Genomic DNA, 16,138 nt, shown 5'->3' on the forward strand with positions numbered 1-16,138 from the left:
TCCCCCTCCTCTTCTTCTTTCCAACCCAACCCCAACAAACCAAATGGCTTACTGGCCTTCCTTCCTTCCTTCCTTTTTCTCACACCATCATTGAGCATGAAGGGAGTCTGAGCGCACAACACTGAAGGCAGCCAAGGCAATGCACTCCTTCTTCTGTTGCCATGGCATGCTCCTCTCCCTCTCTCCACCCCCCCCCCAACTTCTCTATAAATATTAGGTACATATTTATATATGGCTTGGTATTTTCTGCCTTAATCTGCATACAAAAGAGGAGGAGGAGGGACTTAAGCCAAAAGATATACAAACCCACAAACCGAACCACGCATTGTTCAAACGAGGTGGGTGCACAATTGCGTCAGACACGATGCCTCCTCCTTCTCCTTCCTTCGTCTCCTGGCACATTTTTGTTGTTTTTTAAAAAAGTCCTCTTTGACTCAACTATTTGCCATTTCCTGTTTTGCTTCTTCTTGCTAGGTAAGATATGTTCAATACAAGAGCCTGCCTCTCCCTCCACCCTCCACCCCCGCCCCCGCCCCCAAATTTCAGTTCTCCTTGGGCAAAGAAATTAAAGGCAGACTGGTTGAGTTCTACAGGTCCCTGGTGCAGAAACACCATTGAGTTGAGCAGCTGAAATTGTTTTGTTTTAAACAAATGAGGAAAAAACACACACAATACCAACAAAAATGGGGTAAGTGACGATGCCTCTCTCCTAGCCTTTGGAGGTGGTTTCTCTTCTGTCATCTTCGTATTATCCAAAGCTGAAGGCGCGAAGCTCCCGTCGGCTGTGCTCTTGGGCGTTGGGGTCCCGGCAAGCACAATCCCCCTGCATGTCGCAGGACATTGGGAAGGGGATGACCTGCACAAAGGAAACCAAGAAACATAGGGCATAAGTGCCTCGCTGTTATTTGGAAAGCTGCTTAAAAGGATTTCTAGGCAGGGCCTTTTTGGTGTTGACACCATCTTTGTGGAAAGCCCCCCCCCCGATGGATATACACTTGGCTTCCTCTTTCAAATGGGCCTTAAAGACTTGGGGCAGCTCTAGGCAACCTAGACCATCCTGATTTTGTTTGCACCAAGGTTCTGCAGAGGTTTGGCACTCCCTATGTTAATGATTTGTTCTGATATGTTTGTAGGAAGGCTTATATGGCAATCAGCATTCATCCTGATTTGCTTTTGGGGTTTATATGCCTCCCCTTTAACCATCAGATTGCCCCCAAGCCTTTCCCAGTACATTTCCCAACCATCACATTCCTAACCACCAGAAGTCATCTTTATGAATACCTAGTAGATCTGTTGCACTAGGGTGACAGAAGGATTTAAATGTGCTTTAACTGTGCAAGCCTTAAATATCCAGAATGGACTTGACTCTCTCCAGTAAAAGTCTGCCATCAGGATGTGGTGTTATACTGAGCCACCGACCTGTCAATAAATGAGCCACATGGCTTAGCCTTTGGAAGACCATTAAATCAGAAACCTGTCAGGGACAGGAATGGGACCTTTTCTGCAGTCCATAGCTGGAGTTGGGTGGGATCAGAAGAAAAAGTGGGTGCAGAACTGAGAAGATGCTTGCCTTTTGTAATGCTATGTCCTTACTATACAAAGTTAAGAGGCTTCTATACCTGCCACCTGCCACCTCCACCCAGGTGATCAAAGAGGCCTTGCCTCATTTTAGGGGCACATTTAAACACTTAATGTGAGGAGCTGGGCCAGTGTGGCCTGGGAATGCCCCAAAGGCTGGAAAGAGGATAAAGGGGTGTGGCCTGGGGGGGGGAGTTCCAACGGCTGGATATACAAGCCTAGAGGCTGCATTTTGCTCCTGGGCCTGAGATTTCACACCCCTATGCTAGTAGCAATAATCTGCCAGCATTTACAATGTAGACTGGTTTAGCAGTAACTCACCCACCTGTCACACTTGCTCTCCCTAACAGTTAAGCTCCCATCCAGATCAGACCCAGGCTTCATTTTGCAATGTTTGAAAGTGAACAGGAGACATCTCTATCTCTCTCTCTCTCTTATTATAAAGCTTGCATCAGGTAGAGCAAGAACCCTGCCCAGCTTTCCCAGGTGAGCGGAGTTCTGGATTTGGGATAGGAAGTCACATTTTGCCAAGTGAGGGGCTTGCAAGGAATGGAATAAGGCTATTGTACAAGGGCAGCTGCCTGTCTCTTTAACAGAAGAAGCGAAGGCAGGAACTGGAGCAACAGCTGGGTGTTGCTTTGGTGAAAGGAAGTTGATTTCAGTGGATTGCATCAGGAATTTACATGAAGCAAAGAGCAGGGCAAAACTGGGGGTGGGGTAGGGTGGGGGGTGGAGAGACTTTGGTGCCTGGAATGAATTCCCAAGAGTCTTTTCCATTTATTGAGCCAGAGTTAATGACCTAATTCCCTTCCCTTCCTGAACGATGCCACAACCTGTTCAAATGTTTTTAGCAAGCGTAAATGTGCGTTCACTCTCTGCTAACACATTGGCCTCTTCCTGCTATGGCAATTCTTCTTCTTCTTCTTCTTCTTCTTCTTCTTCTTCTTCTTCTTCTTCTTCTTCTTCTTCTTCTTCTTCTCCATGGTACAGGTCATGTAAGGAGCCCCTTCCACCTGTGCTCTCTGCTGACACATTTGTTATGGGTGCTTCTGGGAATGCACATGCCACACATACACATGTGTGTCCTCCCATTGCTAGGCAACGCCTCCCTCCCTTCTCCATGCATATTCCTGCCTGCCTCTTCACAACACGCCACTCTCTTTGCACCCAAATTATGCAGAATGAGGGGGGCTGGATCACCTCTGGGTTTCCACCCCCCCCAACCTTTTCCACCATGGGCTGGAAGGATCTCAACGCAGATAACTGGGTCCCCACCCTCTGGCACCAGAAAATCTTCCATTGAAGTGTTTTGCTTTCAAAGCTGTGGAGATCCTTCAAAAGTAGCTACTGGGGAAATCACTGACTAGGAAGCATCAATGCAGTTTCAGCAGCAGCAAGGATGTTCCAATGTTCCCCCACAGAAGGGAGGATTTTTCTCCTTATTCTTCATGGAACAAGGAGGGTACTTGATTCAGGTCAGCTCCTCCTTGAGGAGTTTTCCTGTTGAAATCCATGTGGATTTTCCTTCCCGACATAGTGTCTTAATCCTCTACAGGAAAGATTCCAGAAGTCCTACCACAGAGGAAAACATTATGCTGAGAGAAGGGAGGGAACACTGAAGGTTAGTAACATTATAGGCACTGGAAGCTTCGTTGACAACAGAGGAGGCCAGAGGAAGGTGAGATCTCCAAGCCCTGCTGCACACTAAAACCGAACTAAGCTACAATCTGTTTCCAGTGTCAGATAATCAGATGCCTCCATGAAACCTATAAGCAGGGCTGGAAGGTAATAACCCTTCACTGCTATGGCCATCCTAGGCTGGCATAAAATCACAATTTGCCAGGGCTCTTGGAGACTTTGGGCATAGGAATGTAGGAAGCTGCCTTAAACAGAGTCAGAGCATCGGTCCGTCTTCCTCAGAATTGCAAGCATTAATTGGGAGCAGCTCTCTGGGGCTTAACGCAGGGGACATTCCCCATCCTGCCTGAAGATGTTAGAAAACTTAAACATGCAAAATTTGTGCCCTGCCAGTTAATTATGATCCAGCACACTTAGTATTGTCTACTTTGACTGACAGTGGCTCTCCATGCTCAGATCTCATTAGGAGGGGACTTAACCTGGGACCACCTACATATTTGTCCACGTACAAGATTTTGTACCCACGCTTCATCATAAAGTCCCAGGCTGGGAATAATATACAGATAGTAAAGCCCATTGTAATTATAAAACAAGGAGAGCTGTTCCAAATGGAACAGGACAGTATGAATTCAAATGAAGAGGCGAGTCCCACAAAACAAAATACTGCAACTGTCCAAAGCCAAGGTAATGGATGTGCCCTTAGAATGAACTATGCTTTCCTTCCCACTTGACAAAAGCTCAAATGCCATGGATTTTTGAGCATATCACCAGCAACACATAAGCCACTGTTATTATCATGACCTTGGCCTCCTCTTCATCATCACTTTATCCTACAATCTCTAGGTGCGTTACAATCTAAAACACATTAAAAACACATTAAAAAACAACAACTTGCAATCACATAAAGGGTGGTTCCTGAAAATATACCGGTACATCTCATGTGACAAAAGAGTAGAGTAAAAAAAATGTGTCTTCATAATTTGAAGAAAGCTGTACAAATAAGGTTGCCTAATGCACCTCTGAAGGAGAAGGGGATGACAGAGGATGAGATGGTTGGACAGTGTTCTCGAAGCGACTAGCATGAGTTTGGCCAAACTGCAGGAGGCAGTGAAAGATAGGTGTGCCTGGTGTGCTCTGGTCCATGGGGTCACGAAGAGTCGGACACGACTGAACAACTGAACAACAACAATGCACCTCTGTGTGGAGGGAGGACAACAACTTGGGGGCTGCTGCAGAGAAGGACCTCTCCTGAGCCACCATCACCACACTCAGCTTCTGGGGGTGGTGGAACTACGAAAAGTGCCCTCCACTCTAAACATCTGATAGGTTCTGTAGGGGAGGAGGTGGCATTTCAGATATTCACCACTGCTGCCATTAGGCTGTCTCCCACAAGTTAGGGATATGAGCCTGAGGAGAATAATTTTATCCTGGGAGAAAAAGAACTTGTTCTCGTTATGTGATTTTAGTACCAATAATGTTCAAATTTTTAGTGAGCAAGTCAGGCTAGCTGTAGGAGATCCAGGGCAGATGTGCTTCAACATTTATTGGCTGATCCTGCCCTTAAGGCACAAGTTACTAGATCCCTTACTAAATCTAGAGGATTTTTTTTATTACACCTGGGCCATTGGGACAGAGGATTGGTATCTGTTATTTGAGGACCTTAAGGTCCTCAAATAATAACTTTTTGGAGGTCCTGAGCCACAAGGATGCTAGGTTGGCTTCAACTAGGGCCAGGGCCTTCTCAGTACTGGCCCCAACTTGGTGGTACAGTCTGGCACAAGAGACCAGGGCCCTGCGGGATTTGGCATCTTTCCGCAGGGCCTGCAAGACGGAGCTGTTCCACCTGGCCTTTGGGTTGGTTTCAGTTTAACCCTGATGTTTCATTCTTTTGATGTGATTGGTGGGCTACTTAAAAATGAGGCTGCAGTATAAATTAAATTTTAAATTGTGTTTTAATTTGTATTTTAATGAATTGTTTTATGTTTTTGTTGTGATTTTATTGGTGTTAGCCGCGGGGAGGGGTATAAATAAATTATTATTATTATTATTATTATTATTATTATTATTATTATTATTATTTGGAACTTCTTGAAAAATATATGTGACCATTCGAAGTGGACGTGGGTAGCCCTCTGGTCTAAACCACTGCACCTCTTGGGCTTGCTGATCAGAAGGTCAGCAGTTTGAATCCGTGCAACAGGGTTAGCTCCCATTGCTCTGTCCCAGCTCCTGCCAACCTAGCAGTTCTAAAGCATACCAGCACAAGTAGATAAATAGGTACCGCTGCGTCAGAAAGGTAAATGGCGTTTCCGTGTGTTCTGGCACTCGTCACAGTGTCCTGTTGCACCAGAAGTGATTTGGTCATGCTGGCCACATGACCCAGAAAGCTGCCTGTGGACAAACACCGGCTCCCTCAGCCTGAAAGTGGATATGAGCGCCGTACCACTTAACCGTCCAGGGGTCCTTTACCTTTTTTAACCATTAGAAGGTCTTAAGCTTACCTGGGAGAAGGAACCTACAATTGAAATAAATGACTCTTAAGTGGACTGCAATATATTTGTGTGCCTCCTCCATGAGAGGTCTGGAAGGTGGCAACATGAGAACAGGCCTTCTCTGCAGTGGCTCCCCATCTGTGGAATGCTCTTCTCGGGAAGGCTCGCCCAGCACCTTTATTACACACTGGGCAAAAACGTTTCTCTTTAACCAGGACTTTGGTTGATTGTCATCCAATGCCCTTTTAAAATGTTTTGGCAGGGAGTGGGGTGTACTGGGTTGTTTTTGTTTTTGTTTTGATTGCGTATTTTGTGGTTTTATATTGTGATTTTATCCTGCGAGCCGCCCTGAGACCTGTGGGTACAGGGCGGTATTCAAATTTAATAAATCATCATCATCTTCCAAATTCTATAAATCTACCTCAGCTTATGTTAAGGGAATGTCACTTAAAAATTCTGCGCTGTACTCTTGTGCAGCTTTCTGATAGGACATCAAATGCACCATAGATAGGAGAATATTCTTCAACTTATGTTGGGAATGCCCTCTTACATCAAAACTTTCGATGGATGCTTTTGAAGAAATACCAAAAGCAAGCAAACAAAGAAACAAATAAAAGCCTTCCCACAATCTGACCTTTTAAACTTATGAGATAATGAAACAGCACATTTCCAAACTAAGGAACCTCTTAGGTGGATGCTGGAATTAGGTGGAATTTCCAGGACTTAAACATCTTGCTGTGGTATAAGAATACGTGGACTCTGCCTACTGCAGAGATAATAGCTCACAGATTACACATTTCTAAGAGTATGCAAGACCCAGAACATTTCTGCACTATGAAATTTATAAAATTGTGGGATATTGGGGAAGGGGGTGGGAATCCTGAACAACACTGATTGTCAGTGGATTTTGCAGGCCACAGGCATGTCCAAAGTCCGTTTTGGGGGCCAAATCCAGCCTGCTGGTCTGTTTAATCCGGCCCATGTCACAGTTTATTTCCTGGGGTAACCCCCCCTTCCCAAAAAAGCTCAATCCTAAAAAAAAAAGCTCAGGAATTTTGGGGTAAAATTTTAAAAAAAAAAAAAAAAAAAAAAAAAGCTCAACAACGTCAATCCTAAAAAGGTCAACAACTTTGGTCAGCCCTCACGCATGCTCACTTCATCAAATCTGGCCCTCTTTGAAAAAAGTTTGGGCACCCCTGGTAGGGATCTGTGTGAGAATAAATACTGTAGTATGATTTATTTTAGATCCTAGCTATTGTGTATCAGACCAAAGGGCCTTGCCCAGCACTCTGTTCTCACACCAGCCAACCAGATGCCTACACAAGTAGCAATCAGCAGAGAAGGGAGTGATCACCGGAGCTCCCATCACCAGTATCGCTGCAACTTTCTGGGAAGAGGAAGGAGGGGTGAGGCTGGGGCACAGCAAGTGTCCTGGTGGAGCTGATCTGGTGTTCCCAATGTGGCCTTTGCACCTTGTTGCTGCCTTGACCCTCCTCCTACCAGTAAGTCACACTGATGCCCGTGGCAGGAGGTCATGTGAGCACCCACTTGCCAGCTACTCCTGAACCTATGACCATATTCTCCAAGCCTTACACCCATACTGGTAAATTTACTTTGGGTTCTGCCAGGTATTCACTACCAAGTATTCACTATCACTATGCAAACATGTCAGGTTGACTGCTTGAGTCAAATCCCATCTGCCCTGGCCATTTTTGTTTTTTGTTTTTGGTAAAAGGAGGAGTGGTCAGCCTGCAGTTCACATGGGTAGGGAGAGACCCCAGAGAAAGAGGGAAGGATGGATGAGAGAGGGGGGTCAGAACAGGTAGACTGATGGGAAAAGAATAGGGAAAGGGGAAACCCCTCAGCAAGCAACAGAGATCTGTCCCCCCACTATCAGAAAAAAAGAGCAAAGAAGGGTGGCCGAAGAGAGAAAGGGTTGCTTGTTTGGCTCTGGCTTTGCCCACTTCCAGCATGGAATCTGCCTGACCGATTACTCCCAAGGGACTGTAGCCCTCAATTGAAGAAAGGCTTGCCCCACTCCTGCTGTAAACAGACTGCAATTTGCGTTTATGAGCATTTCTGATAAAACAGTGTCAGGTTCTCTAAAATGTGTGCTTCCATTCCAAGATCAGCACCTGTTTTGCGAATCAGCCAAAAGACTGTTGAACTGACAACTTAAAATGGCCTCTCTCTCTTTTTTATTATAAATAAATAAAAATGTAGGTCATTTCTCCCCCCCCCCCAAAAAATTGCTTTGATACTCTGTGAGTATGTACCTGATGTATAACGGAATCGCTAAAAGCACATGTGGCGCGATATTCCCCTCCCAGTCTGTAGTGAGGCAACATTGTGGAATTCAATGGCCTGATCCTTGCTTCAAGGAAGCAATGGTTCTGGCACAGGCAACAGAGGCCCATCTTTTTGCAATTAGAATGAGCTCATTATTCATGATTTGCGGGTGTGGACTGTGAGGAGAGGTCACTCCAGCCATGGAACCTCCTGACAAAAGAGAGCAGGTGAGCAAAAGCTATCCAGATTTTCTCAGCCAGCAAGAGAATTACAGACACGGAGCCAGATTATACACCAGACAGGAAGAGCTCAGTAGTGGTTGGCTGCCTGTGTCTTCCAATGCAAACATATTTCAATACAGCAGGGGTAGCTCTTCAGATATTGTTGGATTCTAACTCTCACTACCCCTGACCACTGACCATACTGGCTAAGGCTGATGGGAACTGGAGTCCAACATCATCTGAAGGGCACCGTGTTTTGTCTAGAACATTATTGTTTTATGAGTTTCTCACCCAAGATATGGAAGCCCGGAGAGCTGCCTGTCAGTGTAGACTACATGGAGTTGGAAGGACCAATGGCTATTGGGGAAGGACCACAGTTCAGTGGTAGAGCATCTGCTGCTCATGCAGAAGGCCCCAGGTTCAATCCTCAGCATCTCCAGGAAGGGCTGGGAGAGGTCCTTGTGAGTTACTGCCAGTCAGCGTAGACAAAACTAAGTGGACCAATGGTCTGACTTGGTATAAGGCTTCTTCTTACATTCCTATGCATTTACAAAGACTGCATTATTCAAGCACCCTTATGTTACCAGGATGCCCTGCTCCAAGAGCTCTGAATTAGCTAGCCAGGGGTGATGGAAGTAGGATTTGGGTGTGTGTGTGTGTGATATATATATTTAGGAGGCACACACCAATGTAAAAACAAGCAAAGAACGGAGTCATTTTTAAAAAGTGCTGTGATGCTTATCCTGGACCTTAATAATGTAATAAAAAAACAGTCCACTATTACAACCTATAATTTTTTTTCCCTAACTCCACTCGCAGTGGGCAGGAAATCCTATGAAGAAAACATTGCAGTGGAAAGATATGTCATGGTGAGTTGAGAATCCTGGAATATTTGATAAGGAATCGTGGCCACAGTGAACAAGAACCGCCTGGCCTTTAGGGAGAAAGAAGGTGACGACTTCCATTCACAAATAACATAAACAAGAATATGAATATGAATAGTCTAGCTGCTGGTTCAGGCCACAGGTCTATCTTGTCTAGCATCCTCTGCTCACAGTGGCCAACTAGATGCTCCAATGGGAAGCCTACAAGCGGGACACAAGTGCAAAAGTGCTCTCCCTCCCCATCTGCAATTCCCAGCAACTGGGATTCAGAGGTGATACAACAGGCTTCCACTTTTGAGGGATATCCAGAAAGAACAGCAAAGTCCAACATTTCCTGTTTGCTAGAATGGGGCACACAGCGGAATGTGGATCCAACAGGGAGAACTTCCTGTCAAACCTGCAGGAGCCACCCCCCTGGGTGCGGCCAGGTAGAGATGTGTGTAACTTATAAGAAGGGCTGGTCCCATCTCTCTCTCTCTCTCTCTTACTCCATCTTGCTTGTTTGCCTTCATTACGCATCTTCTACCACTGCTTCTGACTCAGACTCCATCATCTTATATACTGTACACATAAATGTACCTCCAGATTGCTACTGAATGTGATCTGTGAGTAAACACTATTTTATTCTGAGAAGACTTTTTGTGTGTGTGTGTTGTTATTGTTTTAAGTGGAATAAAGGGGGGGGAGGAATACCTGGAAGAATCCAGGCTGCACCAAGGCATCCTGGTTGCTTCATCAAAAAGGCTGTAACCAGCTGAATCAATAACTTCCTATTCTGGTGCAAAGGGATGTACAGTGGTACCTCTAGTTATGAACTCAATTTGTTCTGGAGGTCCGCTCTTAACCTGAAAGTGTTCTTAAGTAGAGGCACACTTTCGCTAATGGGGCCTCTTGCTGCCACTGTGCCGCCGGCACATAATTTCCGTTCTCATCCTGGGGCAAAGTTCTCAACTCGAGGCAACTCTTCCAGGTTAGCGGAGTTTGTAACCTGAAGTGTTTGTAACCTGAGGCGTTTGTAACTCGAGGTACCACTGCACTCTGCTGTACTCACAAACCTGAGTAATATCTAACTAATATATCATCTCCTAGTTTCCATACACTTTCTAACATCCTTATCTGTGTTTAGATGTGAAATTGAAATGTAGTTGTCTGATATTCATTTAAGCAGAGGGCTGGGCTATATTCCTTTGGTTGCTGCCCAATGTATTTAAGCTTTTGGTTTTACAGTATCGATATTTTGATAATTTTATTATGTCCACTTGTTTTAAGAGTCTGGTGTTTTTTAGATTATTTCATGTGAACTGCTTTGAGGTCTTTTATCTATTTATTCTTTTTGATTAGGTAGTATACAAATAAATGTTTTATTGTGATATTTTAAACAATGTATCTTAAGGGTTTGTGTGTGTGTGAGAGAGAGAGGGGGGGGGGAGAGAGAGAGAGAGAGAGAGAGAGAGAGAGCTGCTCTGCTTATAACATTGCAGAAAAGCAATAAATACAATAAATGAACAGATACCAAATGACTTGGAAATCTGTCTGCAAAATCCAACCCTTTCTGGTCAACAATCATCCAAGAGGTATTCAGTTAATGCCTCTACCATCAATACACACACACAAACACAATTGCTGGCTTGCTCGCTCAATTTAACAGTGTAGTTCTGCTGTTCTAAACCATTTGTCTCCCTTTACAATTGTTATGCAGTGGAGAAAATAAGGAGGTAGAAAGCTTCACTAACCATTCAAGCTACGAGGGAGCTGGGAATCTGGGGAGGGTCAGGAGGTCGCAGACATTAAAAGGAAATAGGATTTTGTTTGTCCTTAATGGAGGACCTTATCCCCTTTGGATCCCTAGAAGAAGGCCCCATTCCCTGCCATTAGTTAGGAAAGGCTGGACGGAACACTCTTTGTTGAGCCTCAAAGACGCTCCCAGGTCAATTGCAGGGCAAGCGGCTCAGCAGATTAACATGTTCATTCTGCTGGCTGGCTACACACTGCCTTCCTGCTGAACTAGCAAGACAGCCTGCCTGGTTCAAAGGAGCGTGTGTCTTGAAAAACCTTTGCAAACTGGTAGGGATAGGCAAATCATCCATTTCAGTTTCTCTGTTTTCCAGTATTAAGTTCGGGTTCTCCACTTCAGGTTGCAATATTTATTTATTTTAAGTCCTTGTGAAAATTTGTCAGCATTTTACTGCAATTTTCTCCTAAGAGACACATTTTTAATGCAATTTTGTCTAATAGACACAATTTTGTAAGACAATTTCCCCAGCTATAGTGAATTCTTGTACTTTGTTTCCCCAAGTGTATGTATCTTTTATGCGCATCTTACTTTGGTATATGCATTTCTGCACGTATTATTGGGGTGGGAAACTGCATTGCAAAATTTGGAGAAGTGTAAATTTCGAAAGGTGGCTGTGTTTTGGTGTGCATGCTGTTTTAGAATGTGCAAATTAGGCAGATTCATATTTAGATATGCAAACTTAATCAAATTTCTCTCTAATGCCCTTCCTTTCATTTCCCTCTCCACTTTCCTCAGTCTGGCCTTCACATCCAAGTTCATTCTAGGCTTGTTTTTTGTGAAGGTAGCACAATCATGCTTGGAAGACAAAGTCAGAGTATTTTGATACATAACATCCTCCTTTCTCTTGCCTTTCATTCTTCTCCCCCTTTTGGTACATACCATTTTAACATTCCACCAGCAAAGTACCTCAAAGGACAAAGCAAGGATGGAGGTGGGGTTACTCTGTTTCAGCAAACTATGGCAAGAATCTGCTTTAAAGTCAAGGGTCACAGACAGGGAAATATTTCTCGGGGCTGGGCCCCACTGTCCGAATGACCAAGCGTCTGAATCCGAAACCCAGCAGGTACTTGCAAGCTCCTGGAAGCCATGGAGGAACAAGCATTACAAAGAGGGGCATAAACTGAATCACAATGTCCAAGCAGAAACAAAAAGCACCAAAGAACAAATGGTAATTTTAGCTTAGTTGGCAGAACATCTGCTTTGCATGCAGAAGGTCCTAGGTTCAATACCTGGCATCTCAAGGTAGGGCTGGGACTGACCCCTGTCTGAAACACTGCCAATAAGTGTATACAGTCCTGAGCTAGATGGACTAAAAGTATGGCTCAGTATGGCAGCTCTCTATTCTCCTAATGTGCTTGCATTCATTCATTCATTCAATTCAGTTGTTTTGGAGCAAATATACAGATCTGGGATAGTCAGTATAATGCCCTAAAGATTTTGTTGGCTTCCTACCATGCCAGGCCAGCATAACTATTAGCCAAAAATGATGGGAGTTTCAGTCCAAAAAGATACAGAGGGCACCACATTGCCTACCTCTAATGTAGATAAATTTTTGATATAGATAATTTTACTCCCCCATCCGCTCCAGATGTGTTCACATCTCACCAAAAGCTTTGTTACTTTACTTGGACAGTACATTTTGACCTTTATTTTGATTCACTGTTACAAGTGGAATTAGCCAGAGAACACGTTGACTTTGTACTAATTGCTCAGTGTTTGCAGAAAAACACCAAATGTCCAATACTTTTGTACATTTATTTCATTGTTTAAATACGGCCAATATTTTTTAAGAATTTCTGGCAGATCTGTGTCCTCCACTTTGGAGAGGTTCTATTCTAGTGTTGCAGTTTTTCTTCCATTTCAGCAGAAGCGAGTCAGGATAGAAATCACTCAGTTAGCCACTAGGAACATAGGAAGCTGCCTTATGCAGAGTCAGATCATTATCTACACTGATTGGCAGCTGTGACTCTCCAGAGTTTGAGAGTGGGGACACCGCCAGCCCTACCTGAACTGGGTGGAGACTCAACATGGGACCTTCTGCATGCAAAGCAGTCACTCTACCTCTGAGCTAGTAATTTAACCCCTTTAGAATATTAACTCTGATTGGTGCTCTCCTAACATATAATGGTAGTTAAGGCCCAGCTTCAAGACAAGAAACAAGGAAAAGAGTAGCAGCATGTTCCACAGGAAATAAAACATCCCCAAATGTACCAGTACTTTCTTGCACATTTGAACAAGGCAAGCTATGCCTTTGAACACAGGACTATCTGCAGGAGATCTGTCACTGACATCCCTAAACAGAGATGAGGAACATGGAGCCTTCTAGAAGAAGAAGAGTTTGGATTTGATGCCTTCTTAACTCCTATCAGCCCCTGCCAGCACAGCCAGTGGCCAGGGATATGATGTGACTTGTAGTTCCATAGCACCTGGAGGGCCACAGGTTGCCTAACATTGCCCTAATGAAGTAGCAGCAATACACTTCCCTCTAGTGTTCTTCTTCCATATGGGGGCTGCAATAAAATCAGGATCAGGAGGGTGCCAGCTTACCTTTTTAGTCTTCACTGTTGAGGCACAACAGTCCCCACCATCATAGTTGCAAAAGGCTCGGTTATTGTTCCCATCACAATAGTTATCTCCCATAAAAGGCTGAAAGAAAGAAGCCAAAATTGAGACACTCACAACAACAACAACAACAACAACAACAACAACAACAACAACAACAACAACAACAACTCTTCAACCTATATCATGCATTTAAGAATCCAAGAACCCTGCTGGATCAGACCAATGGCCCACACCCTCCATCATCCTGCTCTCACAGTGGCCAACTAGATGCCTCAATGGGAAGCCTACAAACAAGACCTGGGCACAACAGCACTTGTCCCTCAGCAGGCCTTCTGGCTGATGGCCAAGACCTATTGGTCAATTATCTGGTGTCACTATTACAACTGGTGGTTCATTTCACCTCTCCTGTGAAATGCAGCATGCTGTGCCTCAAAGGTAAACCCACACCCAGCCAAGCAAGGCTTGAAATTGCCTTTGAATGGCTGATGGGTTCTGACTTCCAAATTCCACTTTTGCATGGCACATACATGGCACAAGATGCAGTGGTGACCACCAACTTGGGTGGCTTGTAAAGTGGATTAGACAAATACAAGGAGGAACAGGCTTTCAATAGCTACTAGCTATAATGATGTTCCATGTCCAAAGTTGGAGGCAGTATGCCTCTGAATGCCGTTTAGGTAAAGGTAAAGGGACCCCTGACCATTAGGTCCAGTCATTTCTGACTCTGGGGTTGCGGTGCTCATCTCACGCTAATGGCCGAGGGAGTTGGCGTACAGCTTCTGTGTCATGTGGCCAGCATGACAAAGCCACTTCTGGAGAACCAGAGCAGTGCTCAGAAATACTGTTTACCTTCCTGCCGGAGAGGTACCTATTTATCTACTTGCACTTTGACATGCTTTCGAACTGCTAGATGGGCAGGAGCTGGGACTGAGCAACGGGAGCTCACCCCGTCGCAGGGATTCAAACCACCGACCTTCTGATCAGCAAACCCTAGGCCACCCGCGTCCGTTTATTAGCATTCAAAGGTGGGGGAAGTGCTGTTGTGCTCAGGTCCTATGTGCAGGCATCTCATTGGGGCACCTGACTGACCTAGTGAGGACACAATGCTAGGCTAGATGGATCTTTGGCCTGATCCAGCAGCAGGGCTCTTCTTACATACTTACAACACAGTTGGCTGCTTGCACAAAAATCGTACCATTTCATTGTTTTCCCATGGAACTGCCCTGCCTGCTGCTGTTTTTGCAGGTGGGGGTCACTTAATTGCATCCCACAGTTCCCATTGTGTGACCATTAGGGCTCTTCTGTTCTGCTAATCCTAGATGGAGACACACGCTGTCCTTTCAGAAGAAGAAACTGTCTCTGGAAAATGAAGTAGGGAGCTAAAAGCAGCCCTTGTTTTGTTTGCAGCTAATTAATTGTGTGGGGTTTTTTTGTTTTTGTTTTTTTAATAGCAAGAGAAATAAAACATAGGGACATCTGAAGAACAATCAGTGAGGACATTTTGGCACTCTTTCCTTTCTGTGGAGCCAAGGTCAAGCTCATAAATATTTCAAGGGGACACTGTGAAACATTTTAGACCCTATAAGTTTTTAAATCATAGTTATTCCTCTCTCCATAAGTAAACCTGCCCTTGCAGGGCTAGAGGGGACCGTCAACACCCCTTCATTGAGTACCATGACAGGAAAGCTGTCAGCTTGCTCATTGTAAAATCCTAAATTCCTCTTTATTCATTGATGGACTCCAGGGCACTGTACAGCAACACAATACGGTAGAAGAGAAACTGAAACAGCAACAAAACTCTTCCACAGGCCCATCTAGTCCAGCATCGTGTTCGCACACGGGTCAACCAGGTGCCTCTGGGAGGTTCACAAGCAGGACTTGAGTGCAACAGTGCTTTCCCCACTGGTTACCGGTATTCCCATTCTGGCATTCAGAGGTTTGCTGCCTCCAACAGTGCAGGGAGAAAATAACCAGTGTGGTTATTTTCCATTGATAGCCTTTGCTGCCATGAATTCCTTTAATCTTTCTTCAAAGCCACCATCACTGCATGTTTTAGAAACCAGCTTAAAATGCCTGAGATAATGGCATCAAAGGAATCACAGAGGCATTCTAGAGAGTGTGTGCCAAAGCTGGGATGCCACCACAGAAAAGATCCTCCCCTTTGTGCATACACACCAGGCTTCCCCAACTGATGGTTGTCGAAGGAGGGCCTTATTTAAGGATCTTACTGCACAAACCGGATGATACAGGAAGAAGTGTTCCTTCAGCTACCTAGGTCCTGAGACATTTGGAACCTTAACGAAGGAATGGGAAAGTTGTGATCCTCCAGCAGTTGTTGCACACCAGTTCCCACCATCTTTGGCCTGCAGGCTGGGACTGACAGGAACAGAGGTCAGAGGAAGCTATCTTACGCTGAGTCAGAACAATGAATTTTCTTGCTCAGCACTGCCTACACTGATTGGCAACATCTTTCCAGGATTTCAGAGAAGGGCCTCTCACACAGCTCTACCTAGAGATGCCATTGGGGAATTGAACCCTGGGACCTTCTACACACAATGCAGATGCTCTACCCCTGAGTTATTGCTCCCCCCATTAGAATGGAAGTCCAACAGTCTCTGGGGGCCATAGGTTCCCACCCCTGCTTTAAAGGTTAACATCAACATTTGAATCAGGCTC

The 16,138-nt window shown here is 44.8% G+C and overlaps 1 protein-coding gene across 1 annotated transcript in view; it reads right to left on the bottom strand.

Annotated features, from left to right (window-relative positions):
• Nucleotides 1–519: 519 nt before the first annotated feature.
• The window catches only part of PAPPA (pappalysin 1), a 249,448-nt gene continuing 233,829 nt past the window's right edge, over nt 520–16,138 (bottom strand). The window contains 2 exon segments of the mRNA XM_033137308.1: nt 520–856; nt 13,445–13,543. Coding sequence (XP_032993199.1) covers nt 749–856; nt 13,445–13,543 — 207 coding nt within the window. The 3' untranslated portion in view covers nt 520–748.

Source organism: Lacerta agilis, chromosome Z, assembly GCF_009819535.1.
Source record: "Lacerta agilis isolate rLacAgi1 chromosome Z, rLacAgi1.pri, whole genome shotgun sequence".
NCBI classification, from domain to species: Eukaryota; Metazoa; Chordata; class Lepidosauria; order Squamata; family Lacertidae; genus Lacerta; species Lacerta agilis.